The 25,221-nt window shown below is 41.2% G+C and overlaps 1 protein-coding gene across 1 annotated transcript; it reads left to right on the top strand.

Moving 5' to 3' along the window:
- The first annotated feature begins 449 nt into the window (after positions 1-449).
- Positions 450-24,979, top strand: LOC125878967 (SEC14-like protein 1). The gene is made up of 16 exons (XM_049560514.1): positions 450-615; positions 935-1,023; positions 7,442-7,591; positions 7,872-8,003; positions 8,425-8,553; positions 9,746-9,959; positions 10,408-10,517; positions 11,586-11,775; positions 12,279-12,367; positions 12,463-12,533; positions 13,726-13,897; positions 14,461-14,595; positions 16,841-16,975; positions 17,217-17,468; positions 17,607-17,785; positions 17,987-24,979. Exons 2-16 carry the CDS (start codon positions 961-963, stop codon positions 18,090-18,092), a joined length of 2,127 nt encoding a protein of 708 aa, XP_049416471.1. The 5' UTR covers positions 450-615; positions 935-960; the 3' UTR covers positions 18,093-24,979.
- Positions 24,980-25,221: the final 242 nt, after the last annotated feature.

Here is a 25,221-nt window from a genome sequence, read left to right as displayed (position 1 = left end):
AATATTTTTAGTTTAAGTCATGTTAGGAGCTTGATTATATATATATATATATATATATATATATATATATATATATATTTATTTATTTATTTATTTATATTTATAAATATATACATTACAAGTGGTTGATCAGGTGAACAACAATATTTGAACGTTTTAGGGGGTGGACAGTATAAGAAAATATAAACCTAAAAGAATTTGAAACGCCAGGACTGTAATTTAAAATGAAAAAGACCAATACATGACTTCATATAAGTTAATAAGAGGACAATTGTTTCCATAATTTTTTTTAAAAATTAAACAATAATGAACCTATTGTTGATGGTCAGAAGGGAGACAGCGCGTGGGGCGTTTCATAATAAACCGACCCATTCTTAAACTTCCACCTTTGGAAAAAAAACCAAACTGTTACATGGACTTCCTGTTTGTCTGGCAGGGGCGGAGCTACATTTGGTGCTCCAGAGTAACGGACCCGTCTGTAGTTTTCGTTTTTCATGGATTAACAATGCAGGAAACAGCACTTTGCTCTGTCAGCTGACATTATGGATAAAACACAGAGACTTGGAGAGCTGCTGTGACGCATCTTAAATTCACCGGACAGGATTCAACACTGCTGTAAGTCATGTCCGTCGAGTTTTATCGCTGTTGTGGCCATTTGTCACCAAATAGTACACAGTGTGCACTTATTGTTTTTACACTGATGTTAACCCTTTCAATGCTGGGTATATACAAACTCTTATGTTTTCTTCTTATACGCTTTAACCCTTAAATATTGTGTTAAACTCACTACATAAAGTCCCTGCACTCGGCTGCTATGATGTAAACTTTTTACAACCGACAATCACTGGAATGTAACCCATGCAAATTGCTCGTCGTGCATTTTTAATGAATACTTCCGCTGTGCCTTGATAGTATCTGTGTGTTTATCTAACAGAGGCTCCCTGTGAAAGAGTTGCAGCCATGGTGCAGGAGTACCAGTCCCCAGTTCGGGTCTACAAGCATCCATTTGAGCTGATAATGGCGGTGAGTGGTGCCTTGATGCAAGCTAATGAGAGTCTGCCACCTCTTGCGTAACTAAACTGGAGGTTAAGGTGCAGCTATTACCACTGTAGCCACTGTAGCTGCTGTGACCCTTGAACTCTGTAGTCACTCGCTTCTACTTTTACTTTTTGTAGAAAACTTTATTTTTTTATTCTTTCTTTATTAGGATCTCCAGTAGCATCAGCATGAACCCTAGATATTCTTCCTGGGGTCCTCACATATATAGAATCATAACACAACAAATAAAACAGTTAATCTCATTGAATTAACAATCAAGTAGGGAGAGAAACAAATTTAGTATCCGTTTAACAACCATTAAGACAAACACAAAATTATAAAACGATCACAATGTGTCAAGAAGTCATGGCAAATAAGATTTTTCTTTTTCTCACATATAAATAGTAATTTTTAAATATTCAGTGTGTAAGATTTAGGGGGATTTAATTGCATCTAGCAGTGAGGACTGCAGATTGCAGCCCACTGAAACTTCTGTTTATTGTTCAGGAGTTTTTTCTGGGAGCTGAATTATCTGCAGAGGTCTCTTCCTCTCCAAAACAAACAGATGCGGTGAGTTGAAGCAGTAAAGCCCCTGAATAAAGCAGTTTCATATTGCAAATCAGTGTTTCTCCTATGTCTTTTAGCTTGTTACAGTAAGACTACCCCAGCATCTGCTAATGTATGCTCACCTTTTTTCTCTGAAAACTTAGCATGTGGATGTTCAGGAGGTTTTTTTACCGTAAGCCGAATTATCTGCAGAGGTCTCTTCCTCTCTCTTCGCTTTCTGTGTCTTTGACATAAAATTATATGGAAATGAATAACTGTTTTTTTTTTTTTAACAGTCAAATTTTCATTGTCATTGTAAGCCCAGAGTGATCACTGCATTCTACAACTGTAAAAATGTGAGGCCAATACACTGGATTAAAAGATGTTTTAATGTTTCATCAGACATTATGTGCGTCATCGTCTACGACCTGGAGCCTTGTCCTCTAACTTTTACCGAACTTCAGTAGTGGTGGTTAGCCTGGAGTCTCTCTAGCAAGCCAAGCTATGGATTCCAAATCCAAAAAAGGAAAAGTCTTTGAGGAAAATAGAGGATTTAATAATGTATGGAAAAATTATTTTGCATTCAGCACCAATGCTGCAAAGTTAAAGTGCTAAATAATTACAAATAGCCAACTGCAGAGAAGCCACTTTGTAGTAAATCATATGAATGAATGCTCATTTAGACCTATTAATAATGTTGATGGGCTAATTTAGACTTAATAGGCTGTTACCTTTATTCAAATATGTTTTGCAGTGTCAGACAGATTTTTGTTGTTGGCCGATGATGGCTCTTTTCATAGTAAAGGTTGCCTACTCCTGGTCTATTCAAAACTTGGCAGTACAGCATATCGATCTATGTGGATGGGAACTATTTTTTACTTTGAGGTGATCAGACACTAAAGGCAACATACTTATTATATTATATTACATTTCTGCCAATATGTCCCCCTAAATTCTAAACACTGGACCTTTAAAAAACAAACATACTTGTCTGAATGACCTTAATTTATATTTTTATCCATCCTTTGCCCTCACACATTTAATTTCAATAAAATAGAGCATTAAAATACATCTCTCATTCTCTGTGTCCGAAAGGAGATTTCTGCTTTCACTTAGGTTTACACTTTATACGCATTTACACACACACAATTCAATTATGGCTCCTGAAATGTCTGGGGATACTGTTCAAACAAATGTTTGAGCCAGTCCTTAATATCTCTTGAACAGTATGCACTGGCTTTGAATTCCACCTGACCGTGGCTCTGTATATTTTCTGCATTATACTTGTCATTGCTTTAGGTAGCACGAACCTTCTTTCTGTTGTATACAGTGTTTTTGTGTTGAGCAAACTGAGAGAATAACCTCTAACATAATATCGTAGGTGTTTGTATCAGTGGTACCTTTCAGACTAAATTGAACAGACACTTTCAGACACCCTACAGAATGTCTGCAGCCTTGTCTGCCTGCCAGGGTCATTTGTCTCTTACCTGCAGTGAATGCTGTGGGTTTGAGTGAATAAACAGAATTCTATATACGCTCTCTTCTACTGACGCCGTGGCAGATACAATAATATACAGGGTGCATACTGTGTAAAAGCTGCTTATTTAACTTTAGGTTACTTTCTCAGAGTCTCTGCATCTGTAGCTCTTTGAAACTCAGCTTGTGTAATGTTGTTGCTGTTATTCAGGGTTCCCACAGCTGTGAATTTCCTGGAAAAGGTATGGAATCAGAAAAACTGTCTTCCAGGCCTGGAAAGGGTTTGATAATAACATAATGTTCTGGAAAAGTTTGGAATACTCAGTGTTTTGGCTGTTGTTCACACAAAATTTGTTTCTAATATTACTAATTTAAAATGTATTGCCGCATAGCGTGACTGTTGAAATGTCACTAGTATTGTGCGATACACATAATCCAGACCAGCATTGTGTCATTGCATTATTGCAGAGGCCGCGTCCCCTCTCAGCGCAATGATCCACTTAGATGGGGAAGACTGACAGGACATGACGGTATTTAAGCTTTAATAAAATGTAAATCTGTGAGTTAATTAAAATTTTCCCCCTGTATAGCTGTCATGAATGGGGAAATTAGCTGCAGAAACCAGGCTGCAAACATGTTTGTCTGCTGTAAGGTTTGGCATTTTAACATTGGGGTCTATGGAGACTGACTGGCTTCCAGAGACAGCCTCAAGCAGCTGTTAAAAAATCTTTGTTTTTGGCACTCATGTGTTGGCTTCATTTTTCAGCCCCAGAGGCTGCTACTTTAGTTATGTCTCGAAAAAACAAATTTGTTTAACAAGAAATAAATACATAGAAACTAAAAATTATAATCCAAACACATAAAATTGCTTTGACGTTTATCTGTAAGATCTTTGGTTTTCTATTTTCCAAAAAGGGTCACGGCCTAGTAATGTTAGCAAGCGCTAGTGGTTTCCTTATCCATAAACGCCTGGTAACGCATGTGTAATACTGAATAGCTGTCTTGCTATCTATATAGGCCTACTCATTTTAAATTATTCAAAGAAAGTCATGGAAATAGGATAAAATCTTTATGGATTTTCTGGCCCATCTACATCCCAGCCCTCACCTATGGTCATGAGCTCTGGGTAGTGACTGAAAGAATAAGATCCCGGACACAAGTAGTCGAAATGAGTTTCCTCCGTGGGGTGTCTGGGCTCAGCCATAGAGATAGGGTAAGGAGCTCGGACATCCGGAGGGAGCTCGGAGTAGAGCCACTGCTCCTTCACATCGAAAGGAGTCAGTTGAAGTGGTTCGGACATCTGATCAGGATGCCTCTTGGGCGCCTCCCGTTAGAGGTGTTCCAGTCATGTCCCACTGGTAGGAGGCCCCGGGGCAGATTTTGAAAATTGTTTGAACCCTGATTATTTGCTTCTTGTCACTACAATATGGTGCTTATGAGGGGGTCAGGATTCAAGGGAGTTACTTTGATTGCAACCATGTAAAGGGGAAAAAAGCTATTAGTTATATAATATACCTGAATTCCCAGGCTGAATTCCTCAGCACATATTTTTCTAGCTATTTTAATGTAACTGTCAAAATATTTGGATTTAAGTGCAGCAGTATTCAACAGTCATACCAAGTAAATCCACTGAAATAGCAACAGAGAGCACACTTTTGATTTTGATGTATTGCTCACTTCACCTATAACCTTCAACTCAATGCTTTAAATTCCTGTAAGAACAGGAACGCTCTGTGTGAAGCAAAACTATGACAAAGGTAAAAAATAAGTTTGCATTTCCTTGAGTGTGTTTTCACCAACTTCCACGGTCTGCTCCTGCTGTTGTTTCCTGCTCTCTGCAGTTATATATTAAGCCAAAGAGTTATGCAACATCCTCAGAGCGGGGTAAAAAACCGTGACCATCACCTGCAGTGACACTTTGCTCTGCAGACTGTAACTCTGTCACTCAGGAGTCCCAAGTTGACACCCACACAAGCTTTATTTCCCATGAAACATCTCTCAGAGAAAATCACAGGTCTAAAATTCATCTCGCATCACTGCACTTTATTGAAAAGCATCTCAAAATAGCCCTTTTGTGAAAAGTAAATAACAGCTCCTGTGAAAAGATCCAGCCTAGAGGAGAGAATCCAGTGAATAGTCTGCCACCTCCAGCTTCCATTTATCTCCGGACTTTATCATTAGCCCACCTGGTTGATATTACTCCTGCTAACGGTCAGCGTCCTGTATAGTGCTGCATGTTTAACCGGTGACATTATTGTTGTCTCTTCCATGCCACGTCTTTATGACTTACCTTGGATCATATGTATGTAATAGATATACTTAGCTTCCTGTGCATGGTTGACAGACACCCATTTTCTTTTCATCAATATTCCCCAAGTAAACCAAGTATTATGTTGCTCTGCAGTCATTAGACTGTTATTGGTTTGCTCATGTGAAATATGATGGTGGATTAAAAGTTCCACTTTGCTGCTCTTTCATATTGTGTGCACTCAATATGCTTTTAGCTCTGACGGGAACATGGAGCACAAATATTTACGTTTCTATGCAATCAGTGAAACATATGATTGTTAAATAACAGTAGTCAATGCTGCTTATTTGCCAAGGCAACCTTTCCCATTAGTTCGCTGAGCGGACAATGTTATCCTGTTGATTAGATATCTCATATGCTGTGCAGTATCGGTGCAAGCAGGATGCGTGTGTTGTTGAAAGATTAGCACTCAGCCTTGAAGGGATTCTTTGCCGATTTTCAACCAACATAACAATGTGGGTAGAGTGTGTAAATGAACTATGGTGAACTTCTCTCCATTTTACCAGTGCCCAGATCTTCCCTGCTCATCTCTCAAATTAAATTTCACTGGCTCAAGGGCTGTTGGTTTCGTATGGACTGTAGAAGCGGATTGAGAAAGAGAACCTCCCCTCTCTCTCAAATGCAGACCAAACTCTGACCAAACATTAAAACTAGGTAAATATAAACCAAGATTCGGTTACGGTATTGACTATTTCTCACCTAAAATGTTTTTAGAAACATATTTAGGGTAGTGTTTGATTTGCTGCTAGCTGGCTGCCATATTGTTTACTGTTTCAAAATGGACCGGTGTGGTGCAGTGTGGGTTTTCTACGTCTCGAGCAGAAGCGAATGCCACAGCCCTTTTCCTCTGTTTTCTCCGGTCGTATGGCACAAATTTTTTAGGTATCGAACCTCGCTGTGGGAGACCCTCCATGGTGAGGTTGCATGTTCTCCCTGTGTCAGCGTGGGTTTTCTCCAGGTACTCCAGCTTCCTCCCACAAAGACATGCAGGTTAATTGGTGACTTTAAATTGTCCGTAGGTGTGAATGTGAGTGTGAATGGTTGTCTGTCTCTATGTGTCAGCCCTGTGATAGTCTGGCGACCTGTCCAGGGTGTACCCCGCCTCTTACCCAATGTCAGCCGGGATAGGCTCCAGCACCCCCGTGACTCCCAACAGGGTAATGAATATGAATTACATATTGAATTAATCTGAAAAGTAACAAGTAACATTAGCTGTGGAGTAAATGTAGTGCAGTAAAAATTAGAAAATTTCCCCCTGGGATGTAGTGGAGTAGAAGTATAAAGTAGCATAAAATAGAAAGACTCAAGTACAAGAACCGTTAAATTGTACAAAAGTGCAGTGTTTGAGTAAATCTAACTCTTCCAACATGGGCTAAATTACCAGTTCACGTTGTCAGTGGTTGCCACATCTAAGGGCTCAGGGTACCTCAAGTGTAGCAGCAGTAGTTTACTCCCCCATGGCAGTTACTCTAAACATTAAACAGGCAGCTGTCTAAACTGTGATGGTAGAGTTCTACCCTTTCCCAATCAAATTTTATCAGCAGCACTACTGCAAGGTACATAGACTATTTTTGCACATCCTGAAACAGCCGCTTAGCGACTCAATCAATATTGACAGGTGAGCCCCGGTGACATTGGCTGGGACAGATGGTCATGCAGTGTGTTGCGGGCAGTAAAACACAAATCGCTGCTTGTAAAAGGTTCCACAGCAGCAGCATGTATTTATATAAACAGTTAAAACCACTAAACGCGTCCTCACCAGACACAGAAAGTATGTGCTGTACATCACATGCTGTACTCTTGAGTCAGCAGCAGTATAGTTCAGTCTTTTGGCAAATACAAGTGACCTTCTTGTAATGGGTTCATTCAAAACAGCTTTCCTGCCCAATCAGAGAGCGAGCTCACAGTGGGCAGGACAAAAGCAAAAAGCTCAAGTGGGAACAGAATGTACAGAGCCAGGCGCACCAGTGCTGTTCAGAACAATAAAAGCACAACAAAAAAACATCACAACAAGAGAACCTATGAATTTCTTCCATAAATTTCTCTGACGTGTGATTTCTTTCCCTCCCTCAGGCCTATGTGAGGAGGTTCCCAAAGTCCCACCTGATCCCAGTGTTTGTAGGCAGTGAGATCATCAGCGAGAGCCAAAGCAAGGATGGATCCACAGTGGTAACTGAGAGGCGCTGTATGATCGACATCGAGGCCCCACGGCTTCTTAAACGGGTACCTCTCCTTTACCTTGTGCAGAACATGAAAGGCGCTGAAACAGTCATAATAGGTTCATTCAGTTCAGTTTTATTTCTAAAGCCCAACATCACACATCACAATTTGCCTCAGAGGGCTTTACAACATACAACATCCCTGTGTCCTTGGACTCTGACAGCGGTTCAGCTGCTGTAATCAGGTCATATGTTTTGAAGAGCAAAAATAGGAATGCTTGAGCGGGGCAATGCTGCATTTGAAAGGATTGTGTAAACCCTCTGTTTTTTGTCTCTGTCTATAGATTGCTGGTGTAGACTACCTGTACTTCATCCAAAAGAACTCTCTAAATCGCAGAGAAAGGACGCTGCACATTGAGGTCCACAACGAGACCTTCTCCAACAGGGTCATTGTCCGTGAGTGCTGCAACTACTCGGTGAGTTTTATTTCTTTGTTGTTGTATATATGTAACATTTTTACAATACCAAGTGCAAAGAATAAGTCACAAACAAAATCCTCACTGCTGCACATGCAGGAAGAAGTTGGCTTTTCTATCCAGCGCATCAAATATTAATCTAAATGATCCTCTTTGACTGAGCCAAATGTGCCAAACACTTGTGTCAACAGGTGGAGTCTTAAAGTCAATGTGACGTGACTCACTTCAATAATACCTACCCTGCTGACACGTCTCCTTTCTTTTCACAACATTACCCCTGCCAGCAATATCGTCTCTGCTGCATATGCTTACTTCACCTTTGGTTCATTATTTTATATTATATTGCAGCTTTTTTCACTTTATTGTGACATACTGAGTTAAAGTTTCCATGTTCATCACACATTTTTCTCCTCCTCCACAGGTTCATCCAGAGAATGAGGACTGGACGTGCTTTGAACAGACAGCTAGTCTGGATATTAAGTCCTTTTTTGGCTTTGAGAGCACGGCAGAGAAGATAGCTATGAAGCAGTATGCTAGCAGCATTAAAAAGGTTTTCATCTTTAATTAAATTGACTCTATCTTGTGGAAATCCATCTGAAATTGTGGAAAGTTTCATTTGCATTTGCCAGTTGTGTTTATAACATAATAACGGTAATCTTTATTTCCAGAGCACAAAACAGCTTTACAAAGTGCCTCACAAGGCAGCAAAGTAAAACAGGTTTTAAAAGTAAACAGATTTTTAATAAAAAACTGAGGAATTATAGACAGTTTAAAGGAAATTACAACTCAAGTAAAACCAAGAAAGTATGTTGAAAGAAGGGACTAGCAAAGAGCTCACTGTCTCATCCAAACTGATTTCCTTGGGCAGACTGTTTCAAAGCCACAGGTCTCTCTGTCCGGGCCTGTGCAACAAACAAAAGACCTCTGGGTACTGGCACATTCGTTACTAAGAGGTCAGAGATATATCAGGGAGAAAGGCCACAAAGAGCTTCACAAGTAATCAGTAAAATCTGAAAATCTATTCTGAAACATACTGGGAGCCAGTGTAGAGAGGCTACAACTGGAGTGATGTGATCAGGTCTTTTTGTTCTGGTTAAAAGCCTGCCAGCTGAGCTCTGTATCAGTCGAGCTTTGGTTCAGGCAAGAAAAGAGGCTGTTGCAGTAATCCAGGCGTGATGAGATGACGGCGTGTAAAATGGTCTCCAGGTCTTTATAAGTTAGCTCGTATTTTTGAAATATCTAGGATGATTAAAACATGATTGCACCAGCTTTGTGAGGTACTGCTCAAAACTTAAATTACTGTCAAACCAGACACCAAGATTTCTTACAACAAACTTAATATGATCCAATAGGGGACCAGCCAAAGGCAGATTTGTTTTGTCATGTGCTGGGTAGTACAGCTTTTGACATCAGTAAGGAAGTCATTAAGTAAACTCATCACTCCAGGGTCTGTGGATATAATGGGCAGGTGCATCTGCTTATCATCTCCATAAAAATGAAAAGAGACACAATGTCTTATGCATAATGTGCCCAAAGGGAAGCACCTATAAAGAAAATAATATTGATCCCCAAACTGACCTGAGGCAGCCATACTTGACAAAAGAACGCAAAGAGAAATGGTTGACACAGAACCTTTGATAAAACAGATAAGATGGAGACTACTAGAGTCGGTCTGTTCATGCTTAACATGTAATTACCATAGTGTCACACTAACCTGAAGATGTGTCCTTCCAATATTGCAGGGTAAAGAAATTATCGAGTACTACCTCAACGAGCTGGAGAAAGAAGGAGTAACTTACATACCTCGCTGGACCCCTCCTGTTGCCTCTGGCACGACCAGGCTCCAGCTGCCGCCCCGCTCCACTGCCAGAGCCATCCCAGGGAGCAGTGCTAAGAATGGACTGGACAGTAAAGACCCGGCGTGTTCTGCGGAGCTCGTGGCTGGCTCCCCCGACGGTCAGTGTTTGCTCGTTAGTCATAATTAAATATGGAGTAGCAGCCAGCACACAACACAAAGGCACAGTGGTAAAGTTAAAAGGTGGAGGTCGGTCATACTGTTACGGTGACTTGTGTAAATTAATTCACCCAAAGGACTGAGGGTGAACTAACTTATGTCTGTGAGTAATAACAGGAAATAATTATTGATTCAAAAGCTTAAGATATTACTGTCCCCATGAACTGAAAGAACTATTGCTGAGCTTTTGATCCCACACAACTGACCCTTGCTTGGGCACTAACTCTGAGAAAAATAGTGGCAAATCTTGAAACAAAAAACAACAGCAGCAAATTATTTTATTATTTTCCCTTATGTTGAAAACACACCAGACTGTACAGCTCCTCATCTCTCAGATCTGTGCATGCAATCTGTGCTGACTTTACATTGTACATGTGTTTTGGCCTGCAGACAAATTGGACGCTGACTACATCAGGCGTTACCTTGGTGATTTAACGCCTCTGCAGGAGAGCTGTCTCATCCGTCTGCGCCAGTGGCTCCAGGAAACCCACAAGGGCAAGGTCGTGTAAACATAAACACACTTTGGCTGACTACAGAGCACTTTGTGCAATTATGTAAAACACACACTTATTCACTCATTCAATCTAGACTTCTGCTCAGCTCCTCCACACTTGTAGGTACTGTACTGTAGATACTGTAGCCTTAAAGGTTAAGTCATTGCATTTATTAGTAACTTTAAAGGATCTGTATGCAACATTCAGAGCGTTAATATGGCAGCAAACCGCGCCTTGCTTTGTAAAGATACAGTAGAGTAATCCTGAGCAAAGAATGATGTCACGCTCCCTCTGTGTGTTGTAATTTGAGCTTCTCTGTGGTTTGTTGTGGTAAGCCTGTCCGGCCGCATGTAAATGTTAGTGCATGTGTGCATCCCACTAGCTGGCTCACCATTGCCAAATTTGCTTTGCACTCATACGACGGTTACGGCTGATATTGGGACGGCAGTGTAGCAGAAGCATAGCTCCCACCCTCAGGCTCCCCCTTGTGAACACTGTTAGCTTTTCCAGCACTGCTAGCTGCTGTTTCTGCCACCTCTATGTAGAGAACTGTGTCCAGACGACTTACACACTCCGCATTTGGCATAGAGCCCCTTTATTATAGAAGCAAACCGCTATTTGCTATGTAAAGATATAGCGGAGTAATGGCGTCCTGAGCCGAGAATGAAGTCACACTACCTCTGCGTGTTATAATCCGAGCTTCTCTTTTCTTTGTTGCGGAAGATAGTCTGTTTGCGCGTGCATGGTAGTCGTTGTGGGTGTGTCCCACTGTCAAGCTTATCACCGCTGCACTGCACTCATACAGTCATTTCTGCTGATAACACTGTCCCATTTCACCCTCTCACTCCTCCCCACATTAACACCGTTAGCTCTATCAGTACTGTTGCTGCTGCTAGCACTGTTTGTGCTGCTAGCCCTGTTAGCTGCTCACCGTTAGCCACCTCCATGTTGAGAGCCATGTGCATACAATCCCAGTTCAGACTCAGAATCATACATGTGCTCTGAATGTATCACACAGCTTCTTTGACTCAGAGCTTTGCACCTGAGTTTTGACCCCTGCTTGTTGCTGTACAGATTCCAAAGGACCAGCATGTGCTGCGCTTCCTGAGGGCGCGGGATTTCAACCTGGACAAGGCCAGAGAGTTCCTGTGCCAGTCGCTCACCTGGAGGAAGCAGCATCAGGTAGACTTCCTGTTAGACACATGGGAACGGCCACAACTGCTTCAGGACTATTACACCGGAGGCTGGCACCACCACGACAGAGGTACTGTGTGATTAATACTGGCAACCTGCCAGCTTTATCTTAACTTCATCTCATTTTCACATTATTTGACTGCTTGCTATTGTTGTGCTGTGGTTTGTACGCCGTGAAAGTGAACACTTATCAGTTGACGTGATGATAAAGAGCCAAGAGCCATAAGTCTCCTATATTTATAAAGTCCTTATGGGTTGAAATGACCTGTTAATTATTGACTGTAAAGTGTGAACACCATCTGCCATGGCTCCTGTGTTTGAAAATGAGTCATTGCTTTTAACAGCTCAGCTGACCCTCCAGGTTAGAGGCACGACGTGAACAGAGGAAGTGTACTCGTGCTGCTCACATGCTAAATTAATACCTGTTGGAGTGGAAAATTTATGCTTCACATAGATAATGGGGGTCTGAAGAGTGGTTAATGTCATTACTATGACAGGATCTGACTCATTCTGCTGATTGATTTCCCTTTCTCGAACAATCAGTGAGTTTCTGTGCATGTGTGTGTGGTTTAGGTGGCCGCCCTCTGTATATCTTGCGTCTTGGGCAAATGGACACAAAGGGTTTGGTGAGAGCCTTGGGAGAGGAGGTGCTACTGAGACAGGTGACATGCATATATTCAACCCTTTACATACACACAAAGATAATATTGTAAGATGTCTTCAGTTATATTAATACCACAACTTCTATGTGACCCAGGTCCTGTCCATTAACGAAGAGGGACTGAGGCGGTGTGAAGAAAACACCAGAGTCTTCGGCAGACCCATCAGGTGCCTAAATATGACTCCATCTATCTTCCATCACTGTCTCATTGGTTAAAGAGTAACTTCAGTATTTTCAATCGTGGACCCTTTTTTCCATGTAGTTGTTCATGTTTCTGTCCAAGTGACTAATGGGAACAACAATTTTTGAAATTGTTCCTGTATAGCCAGAGAAACCTGCAGCTGGCAGTCTGTGTAAGTCCACTAAAAGTGCTTGTTTTTACCACTGGTTGTTATTCTAAGTGTCTGACAGCATTATGGAAAGGATCTTTTCTGTTTACCAGAAAGTGCCCTGAAAACACTACTGCCAAACCCACCAGACTCCTTTGAAGTAAACAGTAATTTTAGTGTGTATAGAGCCAGTATAATTTGACATCTGACTGGCTGAATTAAGGGTTTATTTCAACCAAATCAGAGCTGGTGATTGTTGGAACCATGAAAGACAAACAAGACAGCGTCTGTGAGTTTTATTTTATTCCTGTTGACCTTGAATGAAGTGTTTCAATGCTAAAATTGCTGCTTATTTAAATAGAGCCTGGTGAATTTGGCAATAGCGATTTCAAGGCTTTTTCTGGTTGAACAAAAAAGATCATACTCTTAAATAAAAAGGTCTATCTCTACAGGGATCCTTTCTATAATGTTTCCATACACTTACAATAACAATCTGAGCCTGTCAATGGAAAAAAACAAACACTTACAGTGGACGTAAATTGACTTTGTGTAATTGCCCCAAGTGGTTACATTGCAGCCTGTTTCACTCACTACATACTGGACCAGTTTAAAAAATGGTTGCTCCATGTTGGAGCCATTTCTAGCAAGTCCTAGTTTCCTATTAGTTTTTGAGTCACCCTAATGCACCACCTGACCTGACACCTAAAGAAATGTTTGTTAAAGGCAGGGGTGCTGAAGTGAGTGTGGAGCGTGGAAGACCTTTAACCGCTGCCTGTTTGGTTAGTCTTAGTTTTCATTGTATGATGATGTCATTTAATATTTAATATCCCATTGATTTAAACTTTGTTTTGTAAAGGCCTGTTTATGTGGGGAATGTTTGTTTCAATACTCCCATTAGTCACCTAGACACAGTAACATGGGAAAATAGGGTTCCAGTTGAAAAATACTTAAATTACCCTTAAACAGTTAATCAGGTATACAAATGCTTGTATATTTAGTTGTTTAATGTTTATATTAATGTGTCTGTCAGCTGCTGGACGTGCCTGGTGGATCTGGAGGGTCTTAACATGCGTCACCTGTGGAGACCAGGTGTGAAGGCTCTGCTGAGGATCATCGAGGTGGTGGAGGCCAACTACCCCGAGACTCTGGGTCGCCTGCTCATTCTGAGGGCGCCCAGAGTTTTCCCAGTGCTCTGGACCCTGGTGAGTACATTGTGTGTGCAACTGTTAATGTGGTTTTATTTCGTCATCTTATTGTGGAGGAACGGATGAAGTCGTTCAGTACAGACGCAGAGATTGCATCTTGTTTGCCGCTGATGGGAACTCTTAATAGCAGAGTGCAACATTGTGAATATGAGCAAGTGATAAACAAAGAAGAAATGGAGAGGAGGGTTAGGGTTAGGAGATAATTAAAACCATGCAATATGCAAATCCTCAGGGGGAATTTGATCATTGCTGCAGTAAAGCAATATGCAGTGGTATATTTGGAAGTAAAGAAATAAAGATAATAATGTACAAATATGTGAAAATAAATCAAAAGTGTAATAAAAGTAATAAAAGCTGCATATATTTGAGGCATTACATAAGCAGATTGAATGTATGGGCTATGATTTTTGCTGCCTGGAGATGCGAAAGATATCATTATGTATCCACAAATTGCGAAAGAAAATTATATTTAAAGCTTTTATGATGATAAAATCAATATCAAGTACAAATACATAATGAATAAGTTGTGAACCTGCTCTCATGTTCTCTGTTGTTTCCAGGTCAGCCCTCTGATCGATGAGAATACCCGCAAGAAGTTCCTTGTGTACGCTGGTAACGACTACCAGGATCCGGGAGGACTGGTGGACTATATCGACAAAGAAATTATCCCTGACTTCTTGGGAGGGGACTGCATGGTGAGGCTTAGTTTGCAGCATGCCACACTCAACATATTGACTCATATAATAAAAATAATAATGTGCACCAGGCCTTTTACTCCTGATTTGACATTTTGGCTGTGATTTCTTTTGTGTGCAGCAGTTATTTAGCTACATTATGCAAGAATTAGTATTTTTGGTGGCCCTACAGTTACAGAGTGATACACCTCTGTCGTAAATACAGGATGGCAAACTGTTTATTCTGTCCTGATGTAAGCTGAAGTGATCTGTCTCATGGTTAACGGGAAAACAATGACAGTCTGACAGCAGCGTGTGCATCCCTGCCAATTTTATTTATGAAAGACTGTGACATAGTCTGTGACCTTATCTACCGGTATGTCATCCCTGTCTCATGGACAGCTGTACACGTGCATGTGTTGACAAGCTGAAGGTTATTGAACCAGCAAATGTGACGTCAGAAGCCGAACAGCTGCAGTAATGTTACAGGATTTTCCACAAAAGAGTGTTATTTATTTGGGCATGATCGGAGACAGACACTAACCAAAGAGAATACCCATTAAACTGAATGAATGAATGAACTTTATTTATATAGCACCTTTCATGCACAGAATGCAGCACAAAGAGCTTTTTAATTCAGCAGCAGAGACAAACACCATTTTGACAGAATGTTTTAAGTATTTCTAATATTTTCAGCTCATACACATCATTTGCTAAGTGTCTGAATTTGACTTTCGGCATCCTGAATAACTACACAACTCTATGAGCTGGGGATGACACTGATGAGGTTACAGCCTGCATCGTACACAGATTGTCAGTTTGTCTTTGTTTTTACCGCTAGCTGTGAGAGAGATCACTGCAGCTTATGTCACAACAGTGTTAACTGTTTGCAACCTTGCATTAGTTTGTTTACTTTTGTCTGACCTCTTGCTCAGCCACTTCTCTTATTTGCTTCCTCCAGCAAGACTTCGACTTTGTCTCCTTGTACTGAGAATGCTGAGCTAGCTTCTATCCTAAATCTTAATTTCCAACCATGGGCTGTGGGCTAAAATTCCAACCATTACAATCAGGCACATACAGATGAAGCAGTGAGAAAACAAAAAGCAGCGCTTAAAGGCGAGCTAGCTTCCTCTTATAGTGCGACATAGTCCCGTAAAGCACAACAATCTGATCCTACCTGCTCATCAAAGCGACGTAGTGCAAGAACAGGCATTTAGAGCATGGGGAGGAAATGAAAGAGGCGACATTCTCCCTGTTACAACTCAGTATAGCATCTAAAACAGTGGTTCCTAACATGTCCAGCCATGGGGTCAAGATTTCTCCGTCGTCATTAGTTCAAGGTCCACACAGTACTTGAGTTTGGCCATGTCATTGAGCCAGTTTACTGTCTCTGTCACTCTCAGGAACTTTGTGCCAGAAAATCACTATACTTAAAAGTGTGTTTTTTACAACCTTGACATGTTTGCGAGTCATTTGCAGTCCATTGAAAATGGACCTGCGGCCCACTTTTGGACCACGACTCACCAGTTGGGAACCACTGATCTAAATTACTCTGAAGCGTTATTTTAAGGTACGAAAAAGTTGCATCATGTTGCTTCAATAAGGATTCCCGCACATTTTCATAGACAAAATTCCAAAACTTTTCCATGACTTTTCAAGACCCCAAAATTAAATTTCCATCATTGTTCACAATATTTAACACAAACATTGCTCCATCTAAAAAAAGCAGTACATTTTTTTTTTTAAAGTAGAAGTGCGGCATAGATATGAAGGTTTGGGATTCAGCACCTTACATGATTATTTTCCGCTTATTCAAACATATCAGTTTCAAACTCTATTCAAATGAAACTGCAGATAGCTGGCATGCATGGATAGAGATACGCTATATGGGGAGAAAATGAAAAAATGTGCATGTGGAATTTCTCAATTGTGGGATCAATGAAGGTGTATCTTATCTTAATGGTAAACTAAACGTATCGACATGGAGCCATATCATCTCATCAGCTACAGAAATTAAATTTGCTGTTATGTTACATAACGTGGAAGGTTATCCACAGAAGTTTACTGTGTCAAAATTTCATGACTTTTCCAAAATATTTTAAGGATTTTACTGATTTAATGAATTTCCAAGGCCAGGAAAACAAGATTGTCAAATTCCATGAGTTTCCAGGTTTCCATGATCGTGGGAACCTTCTTTAATGTGAGTTATATTTTTTTGCCATTGTTTGATCTTGGTGTCTTTTTTTATTTCTTTTGTCCTCTCCAGTGTGACATCCCAGAGGGAGGTGTGGTCCCCAAATCTCTGTACAGGACGGCAGAAGAGCTGGAGAGCGAGGAACACCGACTGCTGACTGACTCCATCTATAAGAGTGCCAGTATTTTCAAGGGAGCACCATATGAGGTACAGTATCCGCTTTTAAACTGGCACTCTAGGTCCATGTGTGACAAAGAGAAGAGCCACGCTACCTTTATTGTGCATAACGGTGAGAGGAAGGGTGTACAGGTTATATTCTGTGGATTAGGGTTCCTCCTGCTGGTAGAAGTCTATATTGCAGGCTCACAGAAAAAGAACGCTACAGTGTATGATTAATGGCCTGCTGTCTGCCTTTCTGTGTTTCCGATCTTCTAACATCCTCCTGCAGATGCTCATCGAGATCACAGAAGCGTCCTCCGTCATCACCTGGGACTTTGATGTGTCTAAAGGAGATGTCATCTTCAAAATCTACCATTCCAAGAGGGCCCCACAGCCCCAGAAGAAAGAAACTCTCGGAGCCCATGCAATCACGTCTCTAGGGGCTGTTAACGCCCAGCTGATTGACAGGAGCTGGGTGCTGGGGAAGGACTACAGCATGGTGGAGAAAGCTCTCACCTGCAGGGAGGGAGAGAGCGTACAGGTCAGAGAGATTCTTCTCCGTCCATCTACAGTTTTAACTTGCCTTTATCCCTTTGTGCTATCTTTTGCATCAAAGCAAATTAAATTCTCCATCACCACAGTCTCAAATTGAATCAGCAGCTTTCCTCTGTTCAAACAGGGCTCCCACGTTACACGCTGGCCCGGCTTCTACATCCTCCAGTGGCGCTTCCACAGCTCCCCGGCTTGCTCCGCCTCCAGCCTGCCGCGTGTGGACGATGTGCTGGCCTCGCTGCAGGTCTCCTCCCACAAGTGTAAGATCATGTACTACACCGAGGTGCTGGCGTCCCACGACTTCAGGTCAGTTTATTTATGTCACTGTGCTTTTTTTTCGTGTTTTCTTTGTATCATACCAAAGCTGTCTTTCACTCAGGCTGCATCAAAAATCAATGTTGTTATTTCTGGAAATGACACTTGTTATAAACTCATATGTCACCTGTTTGTTTATACAGTAATTAAGTGTGTGGAATCATGTCTCAACGCTTCTTTTGTTATTTCCAGGGGATCCATGACCAGTCTGGAGTCGAGTCATAGCGGTTTCTCCCAGCTCAGTGCTGCCACAACTTCATCTAGCCAATCAAACGCCAGCTCGTCCGTCTCAAGGTAGCATTTGCCCAGCAGGTGTCAAAGACAGCAGTGCCCTTAAATCTACTGACACATACTCCGACTGTGCCTTATGCCTCCACACACAGACAGCTTCACACTCTTAAATGAGAATTTGATCGGACAGTTAAAGGTGAGGAGAGTGCCATTGAAATGTTTTTCATAAATAAATGTTTTCATCATTATTATTATTATTATTATTATTATTATTATTATTATTATAGTAGGGTCAGTAAAGGTTCATGGATCTCTGTTTCTAGGGAATAATGTATTTAAAGTATCAGTTCCCTGAGTTGTTTGTTATTTTGTTTGAATAATAGTAGTGTATATTTTCACAGATTCAATGCACAGTGTGAATGTCCCATATCTGATTTGTAGTCACAGTATATGTGTGTCCATAACATCTGCTGTGCATCTGCTGGATCAGGAAATGCATAATGAGATGCCTGACAGACTGCACTGACATCTTGTGGACAATGAGAGCAGCTTCAGGGACAGAAGCCGTGTGCATTGAGATCAGCCACAACATTAAAACCACTGACAGGTGAAGTGAATAACATTTGATCATGTCGTTAAAATGCAGTGTTCTGCTGGGGAAACCTCGGGTCCTGGCATTTATGTGGGTGCCACTTGACATGCATCACCCACCCAGGTACACCCAGCACTCCCTGATGGCAGTGGCCCCCGCAGCAGAGCAATGCACCATGCCACACCTTAAGAATTCATAGGAAACGACCCAAGGGATGTGACAAAGAGCTCAAGGTGTCGACCTGGCCTTCAAATTCCCCAGATCCCAGTCTGATCAAGCATCCGTAGGACATGCTGGTACCTCACCTTTGCACAGGACTCAAGGGATTCAGCGCGCCAAAGAACGCCCCAGAGGTTCTTTGTCCATGCCTTGACAGAGCCAAGTTCGATAAAAGAAGGCCCAACTACGAATCGGACTTGGTTCTTTGGCACCGGATGCTCGATCAGCTTGGGATCAGGGGAATTTAGAGGCCAGGTTGATAGCTTGAGCTCTCTGTCACAATCTTTGGATCGCTCCTGAGCAGTTGTGGTGTAGCATGGTGTATTGTCCTGCTGGTGGAGCCACCGCCATTGTAAAGTGTCGTTGCCATGAGGGGTGTACTTGGTCTGCAATGGTGTTTGGGTAGATGGTGTGTGTCAAGTGGCATCCCCATAAATGCCAGGTCCCAAGGTTTCCCAGCACAGACATGGCCAAAGTCAGGCGTGGGGGCGAATCGTAGCCCAGTACACAAGTAAGATCACTCTACATTTCCTCCGTTTACCTCACAACGGCAGGACTATTATACAGTTTGCAGACATGCACCAAGTAGGAACTACGCAGGTGGAACTAATGTGTTTTCTTTACGTAAACAGACGGTTAACAAGCAAACAAACTGTTACTTAAAAGCAAGACATTTACTGCGAGGTAGCAGACATGGCCTCGGCAAGGAACCATTAAGTCGACAGGCAAGGCCGCCACTTTCAGGACCAGTGGAAAGTTAATTACTTTTTCACTAGAAGATGAAACAGTTCCTCATGTCTCATTTGTATGGGATTTTTTTTAATAACCCATACGATGAGAGACGCAGCTGGCCCCCAGGTATTTTCACATTATCTAATCTGGCCCCTACTCAAAAAAGTTTGGACACCTCTGCGGTAGAATATTGCACTGTAACAAGATGATCAATGTTACTCACTTCACCTATCAGTGGTTTTAATGCTGTGGCTCATGTGTGTATCTGTAAACTGCACACAGCTTCTGTCCCTGAAGTTGCTTTCATCGTCCACAAGATGTCAGTGCATTCTGTGATTTAACCGCTCTCAGATCTGCAGTGCACTCGGCGCATAGGTTTCCACTCTCACACTTCGTCTGGTCTTCTAAGAAATCGAAACAAGAATTGTTTAAATAAAGATTTTATCACAAGCATTAACGTTGATGTTACTCCGAAGTGTGTGTGTCTTTATATTGAATTTTAGGAAACAATGACTGCAGTAACAGAGCTGCAGTGGGGTAGTAATTCTGTGTAATCGTAAAGATGGCTTATGAATCATTTTTACAGCAATAGGTGAGATGTTAAGAGCGAGCAGATAATGTGAAATCTCTTTTAAAATATGCAGTGCACCGTCTAGATTGCGTGTAATGTTGTTTTTGGGCTTGTTAGGCGTAGCTGCTGAGTTTTCTGAGGCTGCTCATTTGAATGCAATATTGTGCAGCCCCTTGTGATCTGGCACGGGGCCAAGCAGACAACTGATTTACATAAAACTTTAATTTCCATAAACTTATCAGATGCTTCCAGCTAAAGCTTAATTGAATTTCCCGGTATTTTTATTTCTTTTTTTTCTTCCTTCGTTTGTAAGCTTGTGTCATGTTGTTGTTTATCCCAACACAATTCAAAGTCATGTGGATTGAGTTTTCTGAGGGGCTGATTGAGCAGAAGCCTGACTTCCTGCTGGCATGTCAGGGTTGTTAGAAATTGGAAGTGTACTGACTTTGCCAGAAGCTTATTTACTGAATTACTCAGCTTGCTCTAATGACCTCCCAAGACACACATTGTCCACATAAATAGCAGCACCTCTTTCTCCTGATACACCTGATTTTCTATTAAAACCTCCTCTTCCTGAGCAGTTATGTGATTTAAGACTGAATTATTTTACTGGCGTTCACAGGGGTGAAAAACAGCGCCTATTATACAGGTAACACCAGAGTTTGGTGAGTCAATCGAATACTCCTAAATAATGTATCACATTTTATTGGATGCAACCTTGTGAGGGAGAGGTGGTAGCTAGCTGACCTACAGTCACCGAGTGTTGAGGTGATTTATGGGTACATTATGATTTATGAATAACATCTAACGGAAAATAATTTATCAGAGATCTAATGGTCAGAGGTTGAAGTTCAGAAACTGTAACAGAATCGATATAAAAACACCAAACAGTCAACAAAATGGGGCTTTGCAGGAAGTTTGTAGTTTTAAAAGTCTGCAAATTCTAGGACAATCCATTCAATTGTCGAGACATTTCACTCAAAGCCATAAATGTCCCTGTCATGGTGGCACTGGAGGCAAAGTTAGAAGAAATTGCATGGATGTCCAGTGAGAATGTTTTACACTCTTTTCCTAAAACCAGATGGGTAAATGTTTGGACAAACTCAAAAGTTTGCCTCCATGGTGGATAAGTACGGGCACAGTTAACCATCTGACGAAAGTCATAGCTACCAATACCCAAAGATACCAGCAACTTTATATGGCTGTGCATCAATCATGGAATAGGAGGTCATCTTTGTAGTTTTTGTGGATGTATTTTGCCTCCTTTCTTTGACAAATAAAGTGGATCAAGGACCCGGTTGTTCAGAAGAAATCGGATTTTGGCTGTCAAATTGGATCAAATCTTGAAAATTGGCTGTTTAAAGAAAAAAAAAAGATTCTGAATTTGGATTGTATCATATAATTTGGTCTTGTTTTTGATCTGGATCAAACCTTTAGTATGTGTTATTCAAAACTTTTTAGAACGATTGGGATACCTTTAATCTCAAAAATCAGGATTACCCTGATCCCGACGGAAGGCTGGATTCAAGGAGGATTTTGGGAACATTCATTCATTCATTCATTTTCCATAACCTCTTATGACACTGGGAGAACATGCAAACTCTGCACAGAAGGGCTCCCCCACCCCAGAGTTCAAACCCTCCAACCCTGGGTTTGAACCAGGAACCCTCTTGCTGTGAGGCAACATTAATAAAGGAGACATTAGGCTGTAATGGAAGGCTTCCTATGAATCTAGTCCATCTTACTTCTGTGCTGGTTTTTAAAGCAACACTTGATTGGATCATCCGGATCCAGATGCATACTTTCCAAGATTACAAAATCCAGATAACGAGTGCTCTTAATGGTCTGGACCTCCAAGTCAAAGGCCAGGGTGCTTTGCCGGAAAACGATGGATTACCCCCTCCAGGTTGGAAGAGAGTTACTTTCCCAAACAAAGGAGTTCAAGTATCTTGGGATCTTGCTCATTAGTGAGGATAAAATGGAGCGTGAGATGGATAGGCAGTTTGGTGTGGCGTCTGCAGTGATGAGGGTGCTGTGCCGGACTGTTGTATGAAGTGGGAGTTGAGCCAGTTGGCAAAGATCGACCTATGATCAAGAGCTCTGGGTAGTGACCGAAAGACTGAGATTGTGGATACAAGCGACCAATATGAATTTCCTCCGGAGGGTAGCTGGACTCAGGGTAAGGAGCTGGAGCCCCTTTACGTTGAAAGGAGTCAGTTGAGGTGTTCAGGGATCTGATCAGGATGCCTCCTGGGCGCCTTCTCTTAGATTGGTCCCAGGCATGTCCAACTGGTAGGAGGCCTTAGGTTGACCTTGATCATGCTGGAGGGATTACATATCTCATCTGGCCTGGGAACGCCTTGGGGTCCCTCAGAAGGACCTTGAAAATATTGCTGGGGAGAGGGACATCTGGAGTAATCTGGAGAACTCACCCTGCTGCCCCGCGGCCCAGCCCTAGATAAGAGGATGAAAATGGATGGATTGATGGATGGATTTAACAGGATAACAGATGCCAAGGAAATTAAAATTCAGTGTGCATATTCAACAAATAAAATGTTTTGTTCAATTCTGTTCCTGAAATCCACCCTGAATCCTCCTTTCTACTGGGATCAGGACAACCTTGACATTTTGACTCACAGCTATCCCAATTTTACCAACAATTTTTGAACAACACATACCGAGGTCTGATCCAGATCATATCCAAGAACAGAAGGTGATCTAATCTGATTTAAGAATTCTTGTTTTTCTTATGAACCTGAGATTTGGTCCAATCTGATTACCTCTGAACAACCTGGGATTTGGTCCGCAGTTTAATGAGTTATGCTTGAATTTCAGGATTCCATTTTGTAGTTAATCATGTGGATAATACTGCTGTCCAGGAGAGTTATTCATACAGAAATCTCCCAGCAGAGAAGCAACATTCTGACATCTCATCACTGTTATCCTTTGGCTGCCCTGAGTACAGATATTATAACAACAAGATTATGTGGAATTTGTCTCCGAAGGATGGGCCTGAAGAAGCTGCTCTCTTTCTCTAACCTGCCTCATAAGCTGCTGGCTGATCACTGATATGCGAGTCTGGAGAAGCAGCCAATTTAAGATTCTGAATAATATTGCAACCAGGAACACTAGATCTCTTAATTCGTTGGTGAGCAATGCAGGCGATAGGAGGAGGGCTGCATCAATAATGTGCTGCTGAAATAGACCTCCTGTTACTGATATAAACACCCCCAGCCTTCATTGGGAATATGTACATGGTAATGAATCATCTTCTCTCAGAAACACCAGAGGCGGGCAGGGGGATACTCAGCATGGGGCTGATTTTGGGTGTTGTATTTTTGTGTATTTACATCTCATAAATGGCAAAAGGTAGACAGGTTGTACTTGCAGAATAATGACTTGTGCACCATTTCCCCATAGCCTCTCACAGATGCCAAGGTTGAATAATAATCCTGAGACACATTGGGCTTTCAAGTAACTCCAGTGTAAACTCATCTGTGGCTGTATTTGACACAAACTTAGGTCTCTAGTTTGTGGTTATTAAGTTTTATGTGATTATCCTAGAGGTCATAATAGGCAGAGGTGTGGACTGAGGTCACATGACTCAAACTCAAGTCACAAATTCGATGACTTTAGACTCGACTTGACAAAAGAGCGTTAGCTGGAAAAAAAATTGTTTGCATACAAAAATGGTGGTCAACAAACATCAAATTTCTGTATGCAAAATGTGTGGGTCTAAATTTCAGATGGAGACGCAACAACTTCCAACTTTGTTTCATATCTGTAGTTGCTTGAAGAACGTTAAGCTGAGGTTACCTGGTTACCTGTCTCAACATATAAAGCTTGTTGCAAGAGATCTGGGTGTCATGTTCCATAGTAATTTATGTTTTAAACAATATATCAATAAGCTTGTCCAATCATGTTTTTATCACCCCAGAAACATTGCTAAAATAAGATTTATTTTAACTTTGAGAGCTACAGAAACCCTTGTACATGCTTGTCTCTCTTCACATCTTGATTATTGCATTATTCCAGTCTCAATTAAAAAGCCTTGCAACAACTACAGATTGCTCTGAAATCAGCCGCAAAGCTTGTAACCAAAACCAAGAAGCACGACCACATTTTTTACATTGGCTCCCTGTTTGTTTTAGGATTGACTTTAAAATCTTATTGATTAGTTTTAAGGCTCTCCATGGCTCCAGATTACATTTCACACCTTTTGCAAGCAGGGCCCCGAGGCTCTGGAGTGACCTGCCCGAGGATATACGGCTGTCTGAGACACTGGCTTTGATTAAGTCTCCTAAAAACGTATTTCTATTGGAAAGCATATCCTGATTTTATCCGAGCTGTCAGTCTATTTTATTGCTGTTTAACTGATGTTTTTCCTCATTTATAATCTTGATTTTAGTTTTGGCCTTCCTTATTTTATCTCTTACTAGATGACATCTTATGACATGTTATTTGTTTTATTCTACTTGTGTTTAGCTTTATTGTACAGCACTTTGTAACTGTGTTTCAGATTACAAGAAATACAGAGAAATACAAAGCAATTAAAAAGCAATCATGATTTTTGTAAATTTATTATATTATTGTTCTGTTGTTGAAATGACATTACATTTGGTGAAGAGTGCAGTATGACTTTACTGGAAAACCCAGAGTTTAAGAACTCTATATGGATCCTGTGTAACTCACCAGAAACCTCTATCCAGGGCATACCCAGAGGAAACTGAAAGCTGTTCCATATTTACATGCACAGTCTCATTTAAAATGTAACACTTATGTTTTTCCCACAACAGTCAGAATCACTAAGTTCTTTTGTCATTGAGGTATACAAGTTCCAGCACACTGAAATAAAATATTTTATATCTCGCCTGAATTTTTTCTTGAAATAAAGATGCTGCAGATGACTGTAACTGGAAAATATTAACTGGTTAACCAAAGTATGAGTGTTTATCTCATCCAAGCTCAAATTTCATAACAATACTACAGAAAATGACTAGTTAACATATTTTTTTTTCTGAGGGTATGTCTAGGCGTTTCCAGAAAGGACATTCTGGAGACTCCAAAAGAACAATGGTAACC

Source organism: Epinephelus fuscoguttatus, linkage group LG19, assembly GCF_011397635.1.
Source record: "Epinephelus fuscoguttatus linkage group LG19, E.fuscoguttatus.final_Chr_v1".
NCBI lineage: Eukaryota > Metazoa > Chordata > Actinopteri > Perciformes > Serranidae > Epinephelus > Epinephelus fuscoguttatus.
Note: the sequence above shows the minus strand (reverse complement) of the source record. Positions and strands in the feature narration are given on the sequence as shown.

What these genes read in the sequence shown, in the direction of transcription:
- LOC125878967 (XM_049560514.1), top strand. Translation starts at nt 961, where the DNA reads ATGGTGCAGGAGTACCAGTCCCCAGTTCGGGTCTACAAGCATCCATTT. An exon ending in AGGAGGTGCTACTGAGACAG is followed by an intron (nt 12,368 to 12,462) that starts GTGACATGCATA and finishes TATGTGACCCAG; the next exon opens with GTCCTGTCCATTAACGAAGA. An exon ending in TCAAGGGAGCACCATATGAG is followed by an intron (nt 16,976 to 17,216) that starts GTACAGTATCCG and finishes ATCCTCCTGCAG; the next exon opens with ATGCTCATCGAGATCACAGA.